The sequence below is a fragment of the Anolis sagrei genome, chromosome 12 (assembly GCF_037176765.1).
Source record: "Anolis sagrei isolate rAnoSag1 chromosome 12, rAnoSag1.mat, whole genome shotgun sequence".
Lineage (NCBI taxonomy): Eukaryota > Metazoa > Chordata > Lepidosauria > Squamata > Dactyloidae > Anolis > Anolis sagrei.
The window spans coordinates 10,020,005-10,044,820 of NC_090032.1; the positions used below are offsets into that span (position 1 = coordinate 10,020,005).

General features: G+C 46.0%; 1 protein-coding gene across 1 annotated transcript; it reads left to right on the forward strand.

Moving 5' to 3' along the window:
• Window positions 1–982: 982 nt before the first annotated feature.
• LOC132764268 (solute carrier family 22 member 6-A-like) lies at window positions 983–20,048 on the forward strand. The gene is made up of 10 exons (XM_067472414.1): window positions 983–1,387; window positions 4,105–4,208; window positions 4,438–4,592; window positions 7,881–8,049; window positions 11,592–11,715; window positions 13,353–13,468; window positions 14,719–14,933; window positions 15,080–15,188; window positions 16,552–16,755; window positions 19,964–20,048. Exons 1-10 carry the CDS (start codon window positions 983–985, stop codon window positions 20,046–20,048), a joined length of 1,686 nt encoding a protein of 561 aa, XP_067328515.1.
• Window positions 20,049–24,816: the final 4,768 nt, after the last annotated feature.

The following is a 24,816-nucleotide window of genomic DNA, read 5'->3' on the forward strand; positions in this document are numbered from 1 at the left end:
GTTGTTGTTGTTGTTGTTGTTGTTATTGTTGTTGTTATGGCCACCTTGATTAGCATTTGATGGCCTGGCAGTTTTTTGGGGTGGCTTGTTAGTGTCTGGGGGATTTTTTTTTGTCGTGTCAGGAGCTACTTGAGAAACTGCAAGTCGCTTCTGGCGTGAGAGAATTGGCCGTCTGCAAGGATGTTGCTCAGGGGATGCTCGGATGATTTGATGTTTTTATCATCCTTGTGGGAGGCTTCTCTCATGTCCCCGCATGAGGAGCTGGAGCTGATAGAGGGAGCTCATCTGCCTCTTCCCGGATTCGAACCTGTGACCTGTCGGGTCTTCAGTCCTGCCGGCACAGGGCTTTAACCCACTGCGCCACCGGGGGCTCCGTCTGGGGGAAATAATCAGGGACAGCTAATCACCTCTCAAGAAAAGATTGCCCCAGGCACTAACAACCCACACCAAAAAACGGCCAGGCCATCAAATGCTAATCAAGGTGGTCAGTTGAAACATTCACACCTAGCTCCGACAGACAAGAGTTCTTTGTCCCACCCTGGTCATTCCACAGATATAAAACCCAATTTTCCTAGTTCCAACCGATCTCACTACCTCTGAGGATGCTTGCCATAGATGCAGGCGAAACGTCAGGAGAAAATGCCATATAGCCCGAAAAACCTATAACAACCTGATGTCATTTCACTTAGACGGAAAATGTTCCCAAACTGGTCCAATTTGTGGCGCAATCCAAGGTTTACCGGTTCCATTTTCCTGCCCCTTTCCCCACATCCTTGGAGCATTTTTCGATGACATTTCAACCGCCACCGCCCCCCAGAAGGAATGGCTAGTTAGGTAATAATTAAACTAGTTTAGAAATATTATATTAAGTTGTCTTGCCAAATGAGAAGGGTTTCAAACCAAGAGAAGCAGAAGTAGTGAGGAGACTAAAGCTTTAGATGAGTAGTAAAATCTAGGAACGTCATTCTCGAAATCATTCACCATGACGTTTGCGGACATCCTGGAGAGCTTAGGGGGCATGGGGCGCTTCCAGAGGCTCTCGGTGGCCTTCCTCGCCCTCCCCTTGACCATGTTGGCCAGCCACAACCTTCTCCAGAACTTCACGGCAGGGATCCCTGCGCATCACTGTCAGATACGCATCACGGCCAACTACACCCGCTATGCCAACAACGTCACCAAAGAGATGGGCACCGAGAGCCTTCTGCGGATCTCCATCCCGACAGGCAAGGACCAGAAGGTGGAGAAATGTCGTCGGTATGTCACCACTCAATGGAGGCTCCTCGACCCCAATACAACGCTACACAATGACACCATTGTGGACATCGAGCCATGCTCCGATGGGTGGACCTATGACCGGAGCATGTTTCCCAGCACCATTGTCAGTGAGGTGAGCCAAGAATCTTAACCTGCAAGCTATAAGATGTTGCTCGAGCAGCTAGGGGAGGTATGGGCAAATCCAGGCTTGTGGGCCAGATGCATCCACTTGGACTCTTTTTTCAGGCCCTCCTCTCTCTCACCATCCTTCCTTCCCTCTTTCCCTCCTCCTTCCCCCTCTCTCTTCTTTATCTCCTCCTTTCTCCCTCCCTCCTTCCTTCCCTTCTACCCTTTCGTCCTCCCTTCCTTCCTTCTTGCTCTCCCTCTTTCTCCTTCCTTCTTTCCTTCCTTCCTTCCCTTGTCTTTCCTTCCTTCTCTCTTACTTTCCTTCCATCCATCCATCCATCCATCCATCCTTTTCTTCTTCCTTTCTTCCCCCTTTCCTTCCTTCTTCCCTTCCCTCCTTCCTTCCCTTTTGTCTTGCCTTCGTTCTCTCTTTTTTCATTTCCTTCTTTCCTTCCATCCTTCTCTTCTATCCTTCTTCCTTCCTTCCCTTTTTCCTTCCTTCTTCCTTTCCTTCCTTCCAGCCTTCACTTTCTCCCTCCCTCCCCTTTTGTCTTCCCTTCCTTCTCTCTTTCTTCCATTCCTTCCTTCCTTCCATCCATCCTTCCCTCCCTCCCTTCTCTTTTGTTTTGCCTTCATTCTTTCTTTTTCATTTCCTTCTTTCCTTCCATCCTTCTCTTCTATCCTTCTTCCTTTCTTCCCTTTTTCCTTCCTTCTTCCTTTCCTTCCTTCCAGCCTTCACTTCCTTCCTTCCTCCCCTTTTGTCTTCCTTTCCTTCTCTCTTTCTTCCATTCCTTCCTTCCTTCCATCCCTCCCTTCTCTTTTGTCTTCATTCTTTCTTTTTCATTTCCTTCTTTCCTTCCATCCTTCTCTTCTATCCTTCTTCCTTTCTTCCCTTTTTCCTTCCTTCTTCCTTTCCTTCCTTCCAGCCTTCACTTCCTCCCTCCCTCCCCTTTTGTCTTCCCTTCCTTCTCTCTTTCTTCCATTCCTTCCTTCCTTCCATCCATCCTCCCTTCCCTCCCTTCTCTTTTGTCTTTCCTTCTTTTCTTTCTTTCTTTCCTCCCTCCCTTCCTCCCCTCCCTCCTTCCCTTACCTCCCTCTTTCTCCTTCCATCCTTTCCACCCCTTTGTCCTTTCTTCCTTCTCCCTTCCATCATTCCTTCCTTCCTTCCTTTCCTTCCTTCTATCCTTCTCTTTCCTTCCTTCCTTCCTTCCTCCTTCCTTCCTTCCCTCTTTCTCTTTCCATCCTTCACTTCCTCCCTTTCATCCTTCCTTCCACCTCTTTCCTTCCTCCTTCCCTCTCTTTCTCTTTCCATCCTTCCCTTCCACCCTTTCGTCCTTCCTTCCTTCTCACTGTCCTTCCTCCTTCCCATCCTCCCTACCTTTTGTCTTTCCTTCCTTCTCTTTCCTTCCTCCTTCCCCCTTCCTTCCTTCTCTCTTTTCTCCTTCCCTTCCTTTCATCCTTCCTTCTCTCCCTCCTTCCTTCTCTTCTTCCTCCTCCTTCCCCCTTCCCTTCCTTCCTTCCATCACCAGGCCGCCAGTCCTCTTAAAAGGGAGTTCTAGCATGTGGCTCCGAGTTAGAAAGTTTGCCTATACCAGGTCAACAGTGTAATGATAGTGCTTTAAGAAGTATACAAGCCGTCCCCAAGTTACAAACATCCAACTTACAAATGACTCATAGTTAAGAACAGAGGTGAGACAACAGGAAGTGAGAGACATCTACCCCTTGGAGGGGAAATCCACTCCTGAAAGAGTTATTACCATGTGGGAAAGGGGTCTCCACTGAAGCTCCCTCACCAACCCTTGCTTCCACAACAAGCCAAATTTTCCAGAATCCACTTCTCACCAGGACAGAAAGTGCGCTGAAATCTTCCAAACAGGTTTTCTTACTGTTGGGGTTCAGCCTGTATGTGAACCTGAACCTGATTCTCTGATTGTATTTCCTGATGCAACTGAACAGGCTACTGAACATGTAATTTTCCCTGATGGTTTTGAAGATGTTGATTCTGAGGTCAGTGGCTTGGAAAGTGAAACTACACATCCTGATGAGAATGTTTCAGAACCAAGCAGTGATAGCTCTCCAGAGGAGCTAACACCTGGCTTCCTTAATGAGGATAGAAAAGGACAGATTTGGAAAAACAGGAGTGAATCGCAGAGTCTACGAAGGTCAAGCAGATTAAGGAAAAAGGAGGCACAGCCTGGAGGCTTCAAAGCCTGGAGGCGTGTCCTGAAACAGTTTCTTCAGTTTTAAGTGCCTCTCCCCGGGCTGTCTTGTTAGATCAGGCATCGTTTAGACTGAGGCATTACCTTGGCAGATTTCCTGTTTCCCGTGGCCTGCATCCCAAGAGGCTTCTAGTGTTCCAAGTACGGTTAGTGAGATGCTAACAGGTTCCAGGTTTTTACAGTGTTGCTTTTGGAATTTTGATCTAGTTCATAGATATTCCTGACTGCTGAATTTTACTGTGGTTTTTTGACTTTGCATTTTCCTCTATTTTGTAACCATTTTTTCATCAATAAAAAGGGATTGTTTTTCCCACAGTCAAGTGTGGTGGATGGTTATCTTATGGTCTCGTTTCCTGATCTGGGTTGCAACACTTACCATCATAGAATTCTAGAGTTGGATTAGAGCCCAACCCAATTACGCCAGGCAGGAGGACACAATCAAAGCCCTCCCAACAGATGGTCATCGAGCTTCTGTATACCCTCTGATCTTCCAATTTCTTGGCAGTGGGATTTAGTGTGTGATGCGTGGACCCTGCGGCAAATGGCTCAGTCCCTCTACATGGCCGGTGTGCTGATTGGATCGCTGATCATCGGCTTCCTCTCAGACAGGTGAGCAGAGAAATCTGGGAAATTATGCTTATTTTGCAAAAGAGACTCAAAGAATACAGCAATTGCAGAAAAAAAGGAAATCTGATGGATTCTTTTCCACTGAGATCCATAAGGAGTTGGGTAGCCTCTTCCATTGGAAGAAAGAAGTACACAAAGAAGGGAAGCTTGGGGCAAATAAGGACACCTTTGAGTCGCACATTAAACTTGTCTGATCCCGTCTGCTGTTTAGATTCGGGAGGAAGGCCCTCATCGTTTGGTGCTACATGCAGATGGGGGTTGCGGGCGCCTGCACAGCTTTCGCGCCAAACTTCACTGCTTACTGCATCCTTCGCTTCCTGTGCGGAATGGCCATGTCGGGAATCTCGCTCAACTCCGTCTCTCTGTGTGAGTCACCATGCTGTTTTCCTTGCTACGGCAAAAGGATCCGAAACTCGGACCTACGTTATTTATTTATTTATTATTCGAACGTATATGCCGCCACTCCCCTGGGGCTCGGAGCGGCTTACAAGAACAGGCTAAAATCGAACACAATTTAAAAACAATTTAAAAACAGCAAACAAAGATCAAAGGCCCGTCGAAATAGATGTGTCTTACATGCCCTGCGGAAAGCTGATAAGTCCCACAAGGCACGGACTTCAGGTGGTAGAGTGTTCCAGAGTGATGGTGCCACTGCTGTGAAGGCTCTGCATCTGGTTGCTGTTAGACGCAAGGTCTTGACACTGGGAATTTCCAACAGATCTTGGTCCTCAGAACGGAGGGATCTCTGGGGTTGGTAGGGGGTGAGGCGGTCCCTCAGGTACATCGGCCCCAGACCATGCAAGGCCTTAAGGGTGAGTACCATCACTTTGAAAGTGATCCGGTGCTCAATTGGTAACCAATGCAGCTGTAGTAAGATTGGGGTTATGTGGCATCTCATCGGAATTCCCGCAAGAAGCCGAGCAGCTGCGTTTTGTACCAACTTGAGCTTCCGGATCACCGACAGAGGAAGGCCAATGTAGAGGGCGTTACAATAGTCCAGTCTTGAGATGACCGTGGCCTGGATCTCCGTAGCTAGGTTGTACCTGGACAGGGAGGGGGCCAACCATCTAGCCTGCCGCAGGTGAAAGAAGGCGGTTCTGCTCACGGCGGAGACCTGGGCCTCCATCGTCAGCAGAGGGTCCAAAAGGACTCCCAGACTTTTTACCAATGATGATGGCCGTAGCGCCTCGCCATCCAGGGTAGGCAGCTGGATATCCCCACTGACCAGTCGACCCAGCCATAGGATCTCCATCTTTGCTGTATTCACCCACAACCTGCTGGCACGCAGCCATCCAGTAACGGCCTCGAGGCATTGATGGAAACAATCGGGTACAGAGTCCGGTCGGCCTTCCATCTTCAGCACCAGCTGAGTGTCATCGGCGTACTGATAACACTCAAGCCCAAAACCTCGAATCAGCTGAGCAAGTGGTCGCATATAGATGTTAAACAACAGAGGGGAGAGAATGGCCCCCTGAGGAACCCCACAAGAGAGAGGGGACTTTATGTACATCATACACTGATACAAAGTATTCCAAAATCTGAAATCCAAAACATTCAATCCAAGCCTTTTGGGTAAGGGATACTCAACATGGATTACTTGTCAGGATATATCAGGATAGTGTTAGCAGACCACGGAATATCTCAGCCCATTTTACTATTAGTGTGATTAAAAAGTCAAAAAATTACAAGAGTCTGTTGCTTTAAGTAGTAAAGAAAATATAGTTCAATTCACTGTAGTTCAATAACACAAAGCAAAACTACCTCTGAGGATGCTTGCCATAGATGCAGGCGAAACGTCAGGGGAGAATGCCTCTAGACCATGGCCATACAGCCCGAAAAAACCTACAACAACTCAAAACAGAAGAATTGTTCTCACCAATGTATAACAAACAATATCTCCGGTGAGTCTTCTTCTTTAAATGACAACATGCAAAAATATAGCAAATATTTCAGTCTCTCTACTTTTTTATCAGTAGAATGTCCTTGTTGTTGTTCATTCGTTCAGTCGTCTCCAACTCTTCGTGACCTCATGGATCAGCCCACGCCAGAGCTCCCTGTCGGTCGTCACCACCCCCAGCTCCTTCAAGGTCAGTCCAGTCACTTCAAGGATGCCATCCATCCATCTTGCCCTTATCTTGTCCTTATCTTTCCATAAATAAGCAGTCTCCCTCAGCACTCCAAACAGCTTCAGTCTTCAGCTTCAGGATGCTGCATAACCACTCCCAGCAACAGCTTCTTCAGCTCTAACGAGCCATCAAGCTATGCCAAACGCAAAGCTCAAAACTCACAAACCTAGTGCCTTGTTATATGCAGAAGTTGATAACACACCCAACTACCTCTGAGGATGCTTGCCATAGATGCAGGCGAAACATCAGGAGAGAATGCTTCTAGACCATGGCCATGTATCCCTACAACAACCCAGTGATTCCAGCCCTGAAAGCCTTCGACAATACACCCAATTAACTTGTAGTAGCTGTAACAGTTCTGATCCTCACTGTTACTTAGAAAAAAGCCTATTGTAAACCCCTAGTAGCAACACTACTTACAGTCAGATTGGCTGTATCAACCCATTTCACCGTCTGCTAAATGACTTTTTTCAGACTTTAATTTCAATTACAAACTCAGGATGAAACAAGTAAAATTTCACATGGGTTGCTGTGAGTTTTCCAGACTGTATGGCCATGTTCCAGAAGCATTCTCTCCTGATGTTTCATCCACATCTATGGCAGGCATAGACTCAATCTGGGCCAGTTAACACCTCCCAACTAAGGATTCCCCTAGGCAGTAACCAACCAGGCATTGAAGCTGCAAGGCTATCAAATGCTAATCAAGCTGGCCAATTACAAGATTCACACTTACCTCAAGCAGACAAGAGTTCTTTCTCCCACCCTGGACATTATTCCACAGATATATAAACCCCACTTGCCCAATTTCCAACAGACCTCACAACCTCTGAGGATGCCTGCCATAGATGTGGGCGAAACGTCAGGAGAGAATGCTTCTGGAACATGGCCAAACAGCCCGGAAAACTCACAACAACCCAGTGATTCCGGCAATGAAAGCTTCCAACCACACAAAATTTCACATATTGATAAGAGCTGTGGTGGAGAGCTCATTAAATGAAAATGGCTCTCTTGTTGTTTACTGCGTTCAGTATGAAAATTACTGTATATACTCATATATAAGTCTAGAAAATTTAGTTAAGGAAATCAATCCTAACAAAAGCAGGACTGACTTATCAATGAGGTCAGTGTGGGTTGTGTGTCTTAAATCTATCTATCTATCCATCTATGTATCTGTCTATGAAAATATGTATGTATGTATCTATGAAAATATGTATGTCTGTATGTAAATATGTTCCGCAAAGGCTCCTACATAGTTTGATGAACCTGGACCAAACCTGGAATACATACCCTTCGTGATCCAAATTAAAATATTGTTGAGGTTTCAATGTAAAACATCTGCTATGTTCGGGGTTAGGCCCCCTCTAAGCGAACACATGGGTATGAATGTATGCAGTACTCAGATGCAACCACAAGAGGGCAGTAGATTGAAAGGCAACCTCAGAGGGAGAGATAACAAATGGAAGAGGGTTAGAACCTATGGTGGACGTATACATGAAGGAACATATATGGTTTCTCTGTCTTGTCCTAGGCATGGAATGGATCCCAACCAAATACCGCGCTGTCGTCGGCACCATCAATGGCTACTGCTACACCACAGGGCAATTCATCCTGGCTGGCGTGGCCTACGCCATCCCCGACTGGCGGTGGCTGCAATTGGCTGTCTCCTTGCCTTTCTTCATATTTTTCCTCTACTCCTGGTAAGTCAGAGGATGTTCTCTCAATGTGACATTTGCATCCTGGAGTTGGAAGAGACTAGTGGATGATCTTCGCCGGGAACTGGAGAGGGGGAGTGTGTCCCTGTTGGTTCTGCTGGACCTCTCATCGGCCTTCGATACTGTCGACCATGGTATCCTCCTGGGACGCCTCGGGGGAATGGGCCTTGGGGGCAGAGGCGGCCCTAGGTAATTTTCAACAATAAGCAAATAGTATTTTGGCGCCCCCCCCCCAAACCAATCATTGATATATATTTTCTGTTTGTCGTGGGAGTTCTGTGTGCCATATTTGATTCAACTCCATCATTGGTGGAGTTCAGAATGCTCTCTGATTGTAGGTGAACTATAAAAAGGTAAAGGTAGTCCCCTGACATTAAGTCCAGTCATGTCTGACTCTGGGGTGTGGTGCTCATCTCCATTTCTAAGCCGAAGAGCCAGCGTTGTCCGTAGACACCTCCAAGGTCATGTGGCCGGCATGACTGCATGGAGCGCCGTTACCTTCCCGCCGGAGCGGTACCTATTGATCTACTCACATTTGTATGTTTTCGAACTGCTAGGTTGGCAGAAGCTAGGGCTGACAGCGAAAGCTCATGCTGCTCCCCAGAATCGAACCTGAGACCTTTCGATCAACAAGCTCAGCAGCTCAGTGCTTTAACCCACTGTGCCACCGGGGGCTCCAGGTGAACTATACATCCCAGTAATAGTTCACCTTGCTGCATTTGCTCCCTTGCCTGGCCTGCTTTGGAGGCGTGCCTGAAGACCCTGGCGTGTGCACCAAAAGTCACCTCTTCTCCTGACTTTCTCCTCAGCCATTGGGACCAAGAGAGAGAGAGAGAGACAGAGGTGGAGATGCCCAACTTTCCTGAAGGTAGGCGCAAAAACAAAGGAGGGAGCGGAGGTGGGAGATACCTCCAGCCGGAGGGGCGCTCTCTCTCTCTCTCTCTCTCTCTTGGTCCCAATGGCTGAAGAGAAAGTCAGGAGAAGAGGCGGCTTTTGGTGCGCACACTGGGGTCTTCAGACACGCGTCCGGACCCGAAGCGGGCCAGGCGTGGCGGCTCCGCACCTTGGTCCACCCGCAGATTGGGGAGAGGAGAGGAGGCGGGTGGAGCGCCGGGGGATCGGGCAAGGGAGCTGGTCATGGGGAAAGGATCGAACGCAGAGAACGAATGAGCGCTCTGCTTGTGCACCCAGTGGCCGGGTGGAGCAGGAACGAGAGGGGCTAGGCGAGGCTCAAGGGCCCGGCCCCTTTGGGAAGATGATTGCCCAGCAGCAAGGCAAGAAAGCTGAGGCTCCCCCCAGACTGCTAGGGCTGTTGTAAGCTGAGGGGACGCTCCTCAAGTGGCAATCGAGGGGCATTTACAGAGGCGTCTCTGTGCCCCTGGCAAAAAAAGTGTTCTGTGACCGCTTACTTCGCGTAATGGACGAGCCACCCCTGCTTGGGGATGCTGCTCCAGTCCTTCCTTGAGGGGACTCCTGCTCAACCCCGCAGCCATTGTACTGTGGTGTCTCTATGTTGTTCAACATATACATGAAGCCGTTGGGAGAGATCATCCGGAGTTTCGGGGTTCGGTGTCATCTGTACGCAGATGATGTCCAACTCTGTTACTCCTTTCCACCCATTACTAAGGAGACTGTTCAAGTTCTGAACTGGTGCTTGGCCGCTGTAACAGACTGGATGAGAGCTAACAGATTGAAACTAAATCCAGACAAGACAGAGGTCCTCCTGGTCAGTCTCAAGGCCGAACAGGGCATAGGGTTACAGCCTGTGCTCGGCGGGGTTACACTCCCCCTGAAGGCGCAGGTTCGCAGCTTGGGAGTGATCCTGGACTCATCGCTGAGCCTGGAACCCCAGGTCTCGGAGGTGGTCAGCTGCGCCCGTTCCTTGAGAAGTCTGACTTGGCCACGGTGGTCCACACTCTGGTTACATCCTGTATAGACTACTGCAATGCTCTCTATGTGGGGTTGCCTCTGAAGACTGCCCGGAAGCTTCAACTAGTCCAACGAGCGGCAGTCAGGTTACTAACAGGAGCGGGGTACAGGGATCATACTACTCCTCTGTTGCGTCAGCTCCACTGGCTGCCAATTAGCTTCCGAGCACAATTCAAAGTGCTGGTGTTGACCTATAAATCTGTTCTGGTATGGCCGTACCAGGAGCTCCAACCTCCCTTTCCATTTGTTGAATGTTGCATGTATTTTGGAGTATTTTGGAGCATTTGCAGTTAGCTGGCTTTCCTTAATTTGCATTTATTGGATCTATGATCTGTCAATTATCATTAGGTTCCCTAGTCCCGCCCCCTTTTTGGATTTTGGAGGGAATAAGAGCCATTTTGGGTCAGTCCACACAGAGAAGTCTTTCATACAGGACATAAAACCAGGAGCTCCTGTAGAAAGCTTTGTCGTTTACAGTGTGGCCGGGGAGATGCAGCCCCATAGCTTGGCCAGGGAGATACAGTCTCAGCACAGCTCTTTTGCTGAGGATTTTACAGCCTTACAGCTCCTTTGCTGAGGGAATCCAGTCCCACAGCACTTCAGCCAGCCATCACTGAAACCTGAACACCTTCTTTTCCCCTGGAAGTCTACAAAGGACTCTGTATGGTAAGGGCCACTCGCAGCAGCCAGAAGCAGTTGGTACCGGGTGTAGGGGCTCCACACCAACAGAGGCAAAGACACACTGCCCAGATAAGAGGTTAAGGATTTCCCCATTAGTCAAAATACAGTCATGAAGATAGTGCCTGTCCCCTGTGGACAAGATTGAGAGAGCCAATAGTTTATCAAGAAAGCCTTGAAGTACCTGTTTGATTTCAATAATAAAGAACTTTGTTGAACCTTTAAGCAATCTAAAGACTGTTTAAGGAAATCCAAAGGCCTTTAATCTGAGGCAGCCTCGGTGTCCCGTTGGGCACACAGAATTTATGTCCTGTCTGCAGTCTTTTGTACAGGCCCAGCGTGTGACAGCACAAAATCCTTAAACGACTCCGGCCCAGTTTACCTGTCCGAACGGATTCTCCCCTATGAACCATCAAGGTTGTTAAGATCTTCTGGAGGGTTCCTGCTCTTGGTCCCACCACCTTCACGATAGGGGTTGGTGGGGATGAGGGACAGGGCCTTCTCGGTGGTGGCCCCTCGGCTCTGGAACTCTCCCGCTGGAGATTAGATCTGCCCCTTCCCCGCTGACCTTCAGAAAGCTGGTAAAATCTAGGCTTTGGAATATAGCATTTGCAGAATGATGATTGAGTCAATAACGGCTGCCCACACTGGCGGATGGTGATGAATTTGTGATTTTACTCTGATGACCTGGTATTGTATGATCTGTATTGTAATGTAATTTGTATTGATGTCGCCTTCGGGCTGAGAGTGGCGGTCAACAAATGCAAATAATAAATAATAAATAAATAATAAATATTATGTTTACTCTGTTTGTGTATGAATTTTCTGCTGTTAGCGGGCCTGTGTCCCTCTTCGGAGGTCGAGAAGACCGGGTTGTAAAAACTCTACAACCTTTGTCTTTCCTTGCTTTTGGACTCCAGGTTGTTTGTGGAGTCGGCACGTTGGTTGGCAATTTCCGGGAAAGAGGAGCGGGCGGTGAAAGGCTTAAAGAAAGCTGCCTGGATCAACGGGAGGAAGAAGGAAGGAGACAAACTCAGCGTGGAGGTAAGTGGCTTCCAAACTTTCCACCGTTGTGGTCTCCTTTCCATCTTCTTGAAGCCAGAACTAGACACTATTATTCCAAGTCAGGTCTGGCCAGTGCAGAAGAGAGTCGGACTATAACTTCCCTCGGTTTGGATATTATACTCCAATCGAAGCCAATGCCTTCCTCTAAGATTGATGTAATCTATCTATATATATATAAAAGCTCTGTGCATAATGAGTACCTTAAAAACAAAAGAACCAATGAACGAAATCACACCAAATTTGGCAACAAAACGTCTCACAACACAAGGAGGGACCATCACTCAAAAAAAAAATGATTTTGTCATTTGGGAGTTGTAATTGCTGGGATGTATAGTTCACCTACAATCAAAGAGCATTCTGAATGATGGAATTGAACCAAACTTGGCACACAGGCCTCCCATGACCAACAGAAAATACTAGCAGCGTTTGGTGGGCACTGACCTTGGGTTTGGGAGTTGTAGTTCACCTACATCCAGAGAGCACTCTGGACTCAAACAATTATGGATCTGGGTTGTTGTAGGTTTTTCCGAGCTATATGGCCGTGTTCTGGAGGCAATTTTTCTCCTGACGTTTCGCCTGCATCTATGGCAAGCATCCTCAGAGGTAGTGAGGTCTGTTGGAAGTAGGAAAAATGGGTTTATATATCTGTGGAAAGACCAGGGTAATGTTTCAGCTGATCACCTTGATTTGCATTCAATGGCCTGGAAGCGCCTGGGGGGAATCTCTTGTTGAGAGTGAACTGATGTGCCTGATTGTTTACTCTCTGTTGTTTTGTTGTTGTTGTTTTGCCAGGCCATTGAATGCAAAATCAAGGTGATCAGCTGAAACATTACCCTGGTCATTCCACAGATATATAAACCCATTTTTCCTACTTCCAACAGACCTCACTACCTCTGAGGATGCTTGCCATAGATGCAGGCGAAACGTCAGGAGAAAAATTGCCTCCAGAACATGGCCATATAGCCCGGAAAAACCTACAACAACCCAGTGATCCTGGCCATGAAAGCCTTCGACAATAAATTATGGATCTGATCCAAACTTTGCACAAATATTCCATAAGCCCAAATGTGAACACAGATGGAGTTTGGGGAAAATAGACCTTGACATTTGGGAGTTGTAGTTACTGGGTTTTATAGTTCACCTACAATCAAAGTCTATTCTGAATGAACCCCACCAACGAAAGCATTGGGGCAAACTTCCCACACAGAACCCCCATGACCAACAGAAAATACTTAAGGCCATCCAGTCCAACTCTCTTCAGCAGGGCAGGAAAACGTAATCAAAGCCCTCCTGACAGAGAGCCATCTAGCCATAGATATAGATAGATATATATGATTCACACACACAAAGATAAAGTATTATAGATTTGAAAGGGACTCCTAAAGATGGACAGTTATATGTTGCCTGTTCCAGAGTAGGCAACCCAGACAATCTCTACGTCAGCACTGTCAAAGAAACATCAAGAAATACTGTTTACGCACAAGCATAAAGACATTACATATATTAGAAACCAGCACTTTCTCATTACTTTATTTTACAAATCACCAGACTGGGCCACAGCAACGCGTGGCAGGGGACCTCTAGTATCATCCTAGTTTTGCTCCTTCCTCTCCCAGGTCCTGAAGGAGGAGATGCAGAAGGAGATGTCCTCCAACAAAGCCAGCCACACTATGGCTGACCTGGTGCGGACGCCCGCTGTCCGCAAAATCTCCTGCGGGGTGTCCTTTCTCTGGTAAGTCATCCCTATGGTTATGATTTCTTTTAAAAGACAACAACAATAACAACAACAACAATCTATATAAATAAAAATGTAATGTTCGTTTGTGGGATTAACATAACTCAAGAACCACTGGACGAATTGCTGCCAAATTTGGCCACAAGACACCTACTAACCCAAGGAGTGACCATCACTCAAAAAAATTGGGAGTTGTAGTTGCTGGGATTTATAGTTCTCCTACAATCAACGAGCATTCTGAACTCCACCAATGATAGAATTGAACCAAACTTGGCACACAGAACTCCCATGACTAACAGAAAATACTGGAAGGGTTTGCTGGGCACTGACATTGAGTTTGGGAGTTGTAGTACACCTATATGTAGAAAGCACTGTGGACTCAAACAATGATGGATCTGGACCAAACTTGGCACGGATATTCCATAAGCCCAACTAGGAACACAGATGGAGTTTGGAGGAAATAGACCTTAACATTTGGGAGTTGTAGTTACTGGGATTTATAGTTCACCTACAATCAACAAGCATTCTGAACTCCACTAATGATGGAATTAAACCAAATGTGGCACACAAGACTCCCATGACCAACAGAAAACACTAGAAGGGTTTGGTGGGCATTGACATTGAGTTTGGGAGTTGTAGTACACCTATATGCAGAAAGCACTGCGGACTCAAACAATGATGGATCTGGACCAAACTTGGCACGAATATTCCATATGCCCAACTAGGAACACAGATGGAGTTTGGAGGAAATAGACCTTAACATTTGGGAGTTGTAGTTACTGGGATTTATAGTTCACCTACAATTAAAGAGGATTCTGAACCCCAAAACCTATAGAATTGGGGCAAACTTCCTACACAGAACCCCTATGACTAATAGAAAATACTTAAGGCCATCCAGTCTAACTCTAAGATTCAATAATCATAATAATATCAATAATATTTTATAATAATGATGGTGGTGGTGTGAGTCTCTTCTGGATGTTTTTAAGCAGAGGCTGAGTGGCCATCTGTCGGGAGGGCTTTAATGGTGTCTTCCTGCCTGGCAGAATAAGGTTGGACTGGATGGCCTTTGGGGTCCCTTCCAACTCTAGGACTCTATGATTCAATGCTTGAAAGTGGAGAGAGGGAATGGGCAAAGCAAACAGAATAATGTAATGGATCTAATAGGAAACAAGAACAGAAGAATGGAGGGAATCCCCAAACGCAAGGTAAGGATCCCCATTCCAATCAACTCTCTCCCACTCCAGGTTTGCTACCAGCTTCTCCTACTATGGCTTGGCCATGGACCTGCAAAACTTTGGCTTCGACATCTATCTGACCCAGCTGGTCTTTGGGGCCGTCGACATCCCAGCAAAGTTCATTTCGGTGATGACCATCACGTTTGTGGGCCGACGGTTCTCCCAGTCCCTGTCTCTGATCCTGGCTGGGTTGTGCATCTTGGCCAACATCTTTGTGCCACAAGGTGAGGAGGGCTCCAATGGGTTGCAAGGGAGGCCGGGAGGAGAACCTGGTCCTTCTGGATAGCACCGTCTTCCAACTCTAGGACCTTATTTGCATCCAAAGGAGAAGGACACATTCTGCATTGTGCTTTCCCTTTTCCTTCCTCAGATCTGAGCAACCTACGCATGGCATTTGCAGTGATCGGGAAAGGCTCCTTAGCAGCATCCTTCAACTGTGCCTATATTTTCTCCGGGGAGCTTTTCCCAACAGTGATCAGGTAGGTCCAATTAATAAATAATAGCCAAATTGGTCAGATACTAGTTTAGGTTAGAGAGGCATTGCCATGTGGGGCTATGGGGCCATGGGTAAGAGATAGGAGATTATGGGATCATTCCAGCCTGGTGTCCTTGGCAAAACTATGAATTCCCTGATTTTGAACTATCTTTTACAGACTCCTGGGTGGGGGTGGGGGGTCGGGTCATCTCCGATCACAGTATGTGCAATTACAGCACAGCAAAACAATACAGGTCATGGGTGAAATGTCAGCTATGGGGAGAAGCCATAAACCCTAGGACAGTGATGGGCAACCTTTTGAGCGTGGTGTGTCAAAATTCACCAAAAAACTGAGCATAATTCAGGTGGTGTGTCACTTCAAGAAAAAAAAAACCATAATTTTGCAATATTTAGTTTAAATAACAAAAAATATATAATTGTAATTCCCACTTTCTCTCTCATCATGTTGTTCTACCTCTCTTTATGTAAATAATATCCTTTTTGGAGTGTTTAACAAAATATAATTTTAAAAACCCAACAAAATATTATTTATTTTTAATTTAATTTAAATGTATTTCTAGCATTTAATATGCTATTTAATGTAATAATGCAATAACAATAAAGTAACATTGCAAAATAATATTTTGATATTTAATTTACCATTTCATTTAAGGCATATATATATATATAGGCATATATTAAAAAATATTTAAAATGCATTAAATTAAATGTCAAATTAAAATTCAGTTTACCATTTCATTTAAGGCAGTCTGAAATATTTGAGTAATATAGCAAAGTATTATTTATCATTTAATTTAATTTAAATATGTAACTCCTTAATATTTAAGAAACAATGCAAAATAATATTCGTTTACTTAATAATTAAATAAACCAATATTATTTTGCAATGTTACCTAAGTGACTGGACTGACCTTGAGGGAGCTGGGGGTGGTGACGGCCGACAGGGAGCTCTGGCGTAGGCTGGTCCATGAGGTCACGAAGAGTCGGAGACGACTGAACGAATGAACAACAACAACACCTAAATATTAATAATAATTAAATATTTTTAAATTTGACATTTAATTTAATGCATTTTAATATTTGAATAACATAGCAAAGTAATAGTATTTACCATTCAGTTTAAATATGAAACTCCCTAATATTTAGGTAACATTACAAAATAATAATTTCTTTCCTATTTATTTTTTTAAATGGCATAAAATAAATAAACAAATAATATCCGGCGGGCGCGTGTCAGTAGAAATGGCTGCGCGTGTCAGTACTGACACGCGTGTCATAGGTTCGCCATCACGGCCCTAGGAGGACAAACAAAGGGAAGGTCTCACCTCTGCCCATTTCCCTTCTAGGCAATCGGGGATGGGCCTGGGGGGCACTATGGCCCGCGTGGGCAGCATGATAGCCCCTTTGGTGAAGATGACCGGGGAGTTTTACCCACCATTGCCACTGATCATCTATGGAGCAGCGCCTATTATTTCGGGCACCGTCACCTGTTTCCTTCCAGAGACTCGGAATGTCCCTTTGCCGGAGACTATCGAACAAGTGGAAAGACGGTGAGTTCCAATGCAGTCCTCTTTCCAGAGCTTGACTCTCTTTGGTTGTATCTACACTGTCAAAGTAATGTGGTTTGACACCACTTTATGTGTCACAGCTTTGGGATCCAGGCTGTGGCTTTACAAAGTGATTCGGAGATTTTTATGGTGTCATAAATTAGTGAAATTAGCCTCCCTGCATGAGTGGTACCTAAATTTCCTACTTGACAAATGCAACTGTCTTTCGGGCTGCAAAGGTCGACAGCAAGCTAGACGACAAGCTTACTCCAACCTAGGCTGGCTTTGAACTCATGACCCTTTGGTCAGTGGTGATTTAATGCAGTTTATTTATTTATTTATTTACTTTATTTGTATACCGCACTCTCTCAGCCCGTAGGCGACTCAGTGCGGTTTACAGCCAGGTCAATATACAAAGTGCACAACATTAGCATTTAAAACAGTAACTAAGGCAACTACATCAATATAACAATACATCAGTACATCAATATAACATCAATACATCTATATAACTAATCCATCACGTCTCATCAGTAAAGTCATAATCCGATCTCCTTGTCCATTATTCCAAGTTCCAAGATCAATCAGTTGGTTGCACTGCTTAATTAAATGCCTGTTCAAAGAGCCAGGTCTTTACTCTTCTCCTGAACGCCAGCAGGGAGGGGGCCGATCTAATGTCTGCGGGAAGGGCGTTCCACAGCCGAGGGGCCACCACTGAGAAGGCCCTGTCTCTCGTTCCCACCAGCCGAGCTTGTGAGGCTGGCGGGATCGAGAGCAGGGCCTCCCTGGACGATCTTAATGTCCTAACTGGTTCATAGGGGGTGATGCGTTCGGACAGATAGGTCGGGCCAGAACCGTTTAGGGCTTTAAAGGCTAAAGCCAGCACTTTGAATTGTGCCCGGTAGCAGATTGGCAGCCAGTGGAGCTGGCGCAGCAGAGGAGTTGTATGCTCCCTGAGTGCTGCTCCTGTTAACAACCTGGCTGCCGATCGTTGGACCATTTGTAGCTTCCGAACAGTCTTCATAGGCAACCCCACATAGAGAGCGTTGCAGTAGTCTATACGGGATGTAACCAGCGCGTGGACTACCGTGGCCAAGTCAGACTTCCCAAGGTACGGGCGCAGCTGGCGCACAAGTTTTAATTGTGCAAATGCTCCCCTGGTCACCACCGAAACCTGGGGTTCCAGGCTCAGCGATGAATCCAGGATCACACCCAAGCTGCGAACCTGCGTCTTCAGGGGGAGTGTAACCCCGTCCAGCACAGGCTGTAACCCTATGCCCTGTTCGGCCTTGCAACTGACCAGGAGTACCTCTGTCTTGCCTGGATTCAGTTTCAATTTGTTCGCCCTCATCCAGACCGTTACAGCAGCCAAGCACCGGTTCCGGACCTGGACAGCCTCCTTAGTAGTATGTGGAAAAGAGTGACAGAGTTGGACATCATCTGCGTACAGATGACACCGTACCCCGAAACTCCGGATGATCTCCCCCAACGGCTTCATGTAGATGTTAAACAACATAGGAGACAAGATTGACTCCCAGACAGCTGCACCACAGCCTGTTATTATTATTACTATTACTATCATTATGCCTTTTAACAACAAAAACAACAACAACAGTAATAATAATGATAGGGGGCACAGTGGTGCAATGGGTTAAACTTGTGCTGCTGCTGACCTGAAGGTTGGCAGTTCAATCCCATGGGACAGGGTGAGTTCCCTCTGTTAGCCCTAGCTCCTGCCAACCTAGCAGCTCAAAAACATGCAAATGTGAGTAGATCAATAGATATTGCCTCGGCGGGCAAAAAGACACTTCATCCAACCATGCCAGCCACATAACCAGGAGGTGTCTATGGACAACGCACACTCCTGGGCTTAGGAATGGAGATGAGCGCCTCCTCCAAAGCCAGAGATTAGCACTGCCTCCAGAAGCCAGAAATGAAAGGAGAATCCTTTGCCTTTGTCTGTGTATTTCTGTTTCAATGTATGTCATTGTAAACAAGGCGTTGAATGTTTGCCTGCGTCTGTTTATATACTGCAATCCGCTCTGAGGCCCCTCAGGGAGAAGGGCAGAATATAAATAAAGTGTTGTTGTTGTTGTTGTTGTTGTTGTTGTTATTATTATTATTATTATTCTTACACACCATGCAATCGTGCTGGCCACACGATCAGGAGGTGTCTATGGACAATGCACGCTCCTTGGCTTAGGAATGGAGATGAGCACATCCTCCAAAGCCAGAGATTAGTACTGCCTCCAGAAGCCAGAAATGAAAGGAAAAGCCTTTGCCTTTGTCTGTGTATTTCTGTTTTAATGTATGTCATTGTAAACAAGGCGTTGAATGTTTGCCTGTGTCTGTTTATATACTGTTAAACATGAGCCAACAATGTGAAGTGGCGGCAAAAAAAAGCCAATGGAATTTTGGCCTGCATCAATAGGAGCATAGTGTCTAGATCTAGGGAAGTAATGCTCCCCATGCTCTATTCCGCTTTGGTTAGACCACACCTGGAATATTGTGTCCAATTCTGGGCACCACAATTCAAGAGAGATATTGACAAGCTGGAATGTGTCCAGAGGAGGGCGACTCAAATGATCAAGGGTCTGGAGAACAAGCCCTATGAGGAGCGGTTTAAGGAGCTGGGCATGTTTAGCCTGAAGAAGAGAAGGCTGAGAGGAGATATGAATGCCATGTATAAATATGTGAGAGGAAGCCACAGGGAGGAGGGAGCAAGCTTGTTTTCTGCTTCCCTGGAGACTAGGACGCGAAACAATGGCTTCAAACTACAAGAGAGGAGATTCCATCTGAACGTGAGGAAGAACTTCCTGACTGTGAGAGCCGTTCAGCAGTGGAACTCTCTGCCCCGGAGTGTGGTGGAGGCGCCTTCTTTGGATGCTTTTAAGCAGAGGCTGGATGGCCATCTGTCAGGGGTGATTTGAATGCAATATTCCTGCTTCTTGGCAGGGGGTTGGACTGGATGGCCCATGAGGTCTCTTCTAACTCTTTGATTCTATGATTCTATGACTGTAATTCGCTCTTAGGCCCCTCGGGGAGAAGGGCAGAATATAAGTATTATTATTATTATTATTATTATTATTATTCCCCAGGATTGCTGATTTCCCCTCCATTACGATGTATTCCATAAGGTGCTGGTTTCATAATACTTGTAAACAGGGCTTCCTTCCATAATAATGACTGCTCTTGAATGATTCTTTTAAAGGTCAAGACCCAGCCAAGCGGATGAGCAGCAAATGAAGGTGCTCCTTGCCTCCCCAAAACCGGATCCCAGCAACGATGGCAGTTGAAGGGGGAAAACACAACTCCTTGGGTCCCATCTAAACTCAACCACATGAACTGAACTTCCTTCAGACTTAAACAGTTCCTTCTCCGGGGTCACTAAGAAGATGTCACCCCAAAAGAAGATGACTGATTTATGCTGATTAGCGGGAAACATGCCAAAACTAATTTATTGAAGCTGTTTATTTAAATGAGCAGAGGAAATCTTAGAGGGGTTGTCAATTAGTTGCTACTTTGTGTATGTGACGGTGCGAGTGGCGCCACCTATGTGTAGAACTGTTAGTTGCAAGATTTAAACTGTTGTATCATGCTTAATCCTGCCTTTTTACTCTGCTTATGTATAGTTGGATTGATTGGTTATTTATAGCTGTCAATCAGTGTTGTTTGCACCAGTTGAATTGCTTTCTCAAGCTCAATTGTTTGGCTCCACCTCTTCCTGGAGGAGGGGGTGCTTCCCTTTTTCATTCTACCATCAGAGTTTCTATTGGATGGATGTGAGTAAGAGACTTGGCTCTAAAAACCCCTGCTTAAATTACCTCTCAGCACCAATTCTAAGGTTTTTTACCCTTGGGACTCATGCTTTATGTCTAGATCAGTGGTTCTCAACCTTCTTAATGCCGTGACCCCTTAATACAGTACCTCATGTTGTGGTGACCCCCAACCATAATATTATTTTTGTTGCTACTTTATAACAGTCATTTTACTACTGTTATAAATCATAATGTAAATATCTGACATGCAGGATGCATTTTCATTCATTGGACCAAACTGGGCACAAACGCCCAAATGTGAATGCTAGTGGGGTTGGGGGAGGATTGTTTTTGTAATTTGGGAGCTGTAGTTGCTGGGATTTATAGTTCACTTATAATCAAAGAGATTTGAACCAAACTTGGCTCCCATGACCAATGGAAAACACTGGAAGGGTTTGATGGGCATTGACCTTGACTTTGGGAGTTGTAGTTCACCTATATCCAGAGAGCACTGTGGACTCATGCAATGGTTGATCTGGACCAAACTTGGCACGAATACTCAATATGCCCAAATGTGAACACTGGTGGATTCTGGGGAAAATAGATCTTGACATTTGGGAGTTGTAGTTGCTGGGATTTGTAGTTCATTACAATCAAAGAACATTCTGAACTCCACCAACAATAGAATTGGCTCAAACTTCCCAAATGGAATCCCCATAACCATCAGAAAATACTGTGTTTTCTTATGGTCTTTGGTGACCCCTCTGACACCCTCTCGCAACACCCTCAGGGGTCCCGACCCCCAGGTTGAGAAACGCTGGTCTAGATTGTCCTGGACAACATTGAGGAGACCCAAGCGCCTTCAAACCAGTTCTTTTGGCACCAGAGGAAGGTCTTGTCCCTTCAACATAGGCCATTGGACTGGGGTTGTGTTTATTCCGATATTCACAGCCATTGAGGAAAGAGGAAACAGGAAAAGCTTCTCAGCTGCAAACTCCTTGGACTTCAGAGATTGTAAAGTATATTTCCTTTATCCCTGTTGAAACATCAAGCTTATGCCTGAGAAAGATAACTCATTGTGAACAATAAATACCATTTCGAGTTATCTGTTGTGTTTTGGTCTTTGGGAGTTCCAGTTTCCTATAGGAGGGCAAGAAGCAATCCCCTGGGGAAAGATGCCACGTCCATGCCTCTTTCACTAAGAGTTATACCCCCAGGTGTGACGGCACAGTGTATACTGAAGTTTGCAAAACATCGTACACATTTGTTATTATTATATGGCCATGCTGTTTACAACTCATTGTATGCTTTTGTTGTATGTCACCAATAAAGGTTGACATTCTGCTGCAGATCATAATAAATGCATTCGCCTTGTAAAATGACCATTTACAACCCAAGAACAACAATCGTGTTACACAGTGTAATTAGAGTGGTATCAAACAACTATTAATTGACAAATGGGGCAAAAGATAACATAAAGAAGGACTATTATTATTCATTGGCACATGGGACTGAAGCTTGAAGTTGTATCTACATTGCTAAATGATAAGAGTTTGAACTAGTGAGCTTCTTTAAAGTTCAGACTAGATCCCAAAGTGGATTCACTGCCCAACTGACATTAGTAGAAGCGGAGGAAAGATCTCACTCCGCCAAATAACACTTAACTGATAGAAACAAAAGCCAATCAAAGAGGATTAAAAGTCAAATGGCTTGAAAGGAATGATCAAAATGATTATGGAGCATTAATAGATAGAAAGTATTGCACTGTATGCAACAAACACTTGCAAATGTATGTCTACTTGAAGAAGAAGGAGGAGGAGGAGGAGGAGGAGGAGGAGGAGGAGAAGGAAGAGGAGAAGGAGGAGGAGAAGGAGGAGAAGGAGGAGGAGGAGGAGGAGGAGGAGGAGGAGGAGAAGGAGGAGAAGAAGGAGGAGAAGGAGGAGGAGAAGGAGGAGAAGGAGGAGAAGAAGGAGGAGAAGGAGGAGGAGGAGGAGGAGAGGAGGAGAAGGAGGAGGAGGAGAAGAAGGAGGAGGAGGAGAGGGAGGAGGAGGAGGAGGAGGAGGAGGAGGAGGAGGAGAAGGAGAAGAAGAAGGAGAAGAAGGAGAAGGAGAAGGAGAAGGAGAAGGAGAAGGAGAAGGAGAAGGAGAAGGAGAAGAAATGAAAGATGGTGGATTGAATATACAGACTCCTTAGTCCTTGCAAAAGGATTGTTCTATTTCTTGGTTGCCTTAGTCAGAGACAACAGAGGCCCCTTCTACACTGTCCTTACATCTCAGGATCTTATCCCAAATTATCTGCTTATCCCAGATTATATGGCAGTGGAGACTCCAGTTCAAAGCAGACAACCTGGGATCAGATCCTGGGATATAAAGACAGTGTAGAAGGGGCCAGGGAAACATGATACTGTAAAACGAGATTGCACAGATGAAAACCAAAGCTGTGCGATCACCACCGAGAAGACCTCCTATCTCATCCCTACCAACTGAACTTGAGAAGGAGGTGGGAATGAGAGGAGGGGCTCCCTGGCAGATCTTAGTGCCCGTGCCAGTTCATAAAGGGAGATGGAGTCCTCATGGACAACAAGTTAAACATGAGCCAACAATGTGATGCGGCAGCAAAAAAAGCCAATGGGATTTTGGCCTGCATCAATAGGAGTCTAGTGTCTAGATCCAGGGAAGTCATGCTCCCCATGCTCTATTCTGCCTTGATTAGACCACACCTGGAATCACACTGTGTCCAATTCTGGGAACCACAATTGAAGAGAGATATTGACAAGCTAGAATGTGTCCAGAGGAGGGCGACTAAAATGATCGAGGGTCTGGAGAACAAGCCCTATGAGGAGCGGTTTGAAGTGCCGGGCATGTTTAGCCTGCAGAAAGGAAGGCAGAGAGGAGACATGATAGCCATGTATAAATATGTGAGAGGAAGTCATAGGGAGGAGGGAGCAAGCTTGTTTTCTGGAGACTAGGATGCAGAACAGTGGCTTCGGACTACAAGAAAGGAGATTCCACCTGAACATTAGGAAGAACTTCCTGACTGTGAGAGCTGTTCATCAGTGGAACTTTTTGCCCTGGAGTGTGGTGGAGGCTCCTTCTTTGGAGGCTTTTAAACAGAGGCTGGATGGCCATATGTCGGGGTGCTTTGAATGCAATTTTCCTGCATCTTGGCAGAATGGGGTTGGACTGGATGGCCCATGAGGTCTCTTCCAACTCTAGGATTCTATGATCATTTCAGTCTCCTGTCTCTAGACACTTTCCATCTTGTCTCTCTCGAATTGCCCCTTTCTAGGACAAACTATTATTATTTAAAGCTTTACCCACCACACTTTGCTTTGGCCAACCTTCCCTCCATCTTTCCCCCCTTCTTTCCCTCCTTCCTTCACTCCCTCTTTCCTTCCCTCCTTTCCTTTTCTTCTTTCCTTCTCTCTTTCCTTCCTTCCCCCTTTTTCTTTTCCTCCCTCTTTCTTTCCTTCCTTCCTTCCTTCTCTACCTCTTTTCTTCCTTCCCCCCTTTTCTTTTCCTCCCTGTTGCTCTCCTTTCTTCCTTCTCTACCACTTTCCTTCCTTCCCCCTTTTTCTTTTCCTCACTCTTTTTCTCCTTTCTTCCTTCCCCCTTTTTCTTTTCCTCCCTCTTTCTCTCCTTCCTTCCTTCTCTACCCCTTTCCTTCCTTCCCCCTTTTTCTTTTCCTCCCCCTTTCTCTCCTTTCTTCCTTCTCTACCTCTTTCCTTCCTTTCCCCTTTTTCTTTTCCTCCCTCTTTCTCTCCTTCCTTCCATCTCTACCTCTTTCCTCCCTTCCCCCCTTTTTCTTTTCCTCCCTCTTTCTCTCCTTCCTTCCTTCTCTACCTCTTTTCTTCCTTCCCCCCTTTTCTTTTCCTCCCTGTTGCTCTCCTTTCTTCCTTCTCTACCACTTTCCTTCCTTCCCCCTTTTTCTTTTCCTCACTCTTTTTCTCCTTTCTTCCTTCCCCCCTTTTTCTTTTCCTCCCTCTTTCTCTCCTTCCTTCCTTCTCTACCCCTTTCCTTCCTTCCCCCTTTTTCTCCCCCCCTCTTCCTTTCCTTCCTTCTCTACCTCTTTCCTTCCTTCCCTCCTTTTTCTTTTCCTCCCTGTTACTCTCCTTTCTTCCTTCTCTACCTCGTTCCTTCCTTCCTTTGCTTTTTGCTTCCATCTTTCCTTTTCTCCCTCTTTCTCTCCTTCTTTCCCTCCCTCCTTTGCTCCCTCTCTCCTTCCTTCCCCTTTTTCTTTCTTTCTCTCCTTCTTTATTTCTCTTCTCTGGTGTGTGTCCAGAGGAGGGTGACTCAAAGGATCAAGG

Excerpts from the sequence above, each read along its gene's own strand:
- LOC132764268 (XM_067472414.1), top strand. The coding sequence starts at position 983 with ATGACGTTTGCGGACATCCTGGAGAGCTTAGGGGGCATGGGGCGCTTC. Across the intron at positions 4,593-7,880 it reads GCTCAACTCCGTCTCTCTGT|GCATGGAATGGATCCCAACC; the intron begins GTGAGTCACCAT and ends GTCTTGTCCTAG. Across the intron at positions 16,756-19,963 it reads ATCGAACAAGTGGAAAGACG|GTCAAGACCCAGCCAAGCGG; the intron begins GTGAGTTCCAAT and ends ATTCTTTTAAAG.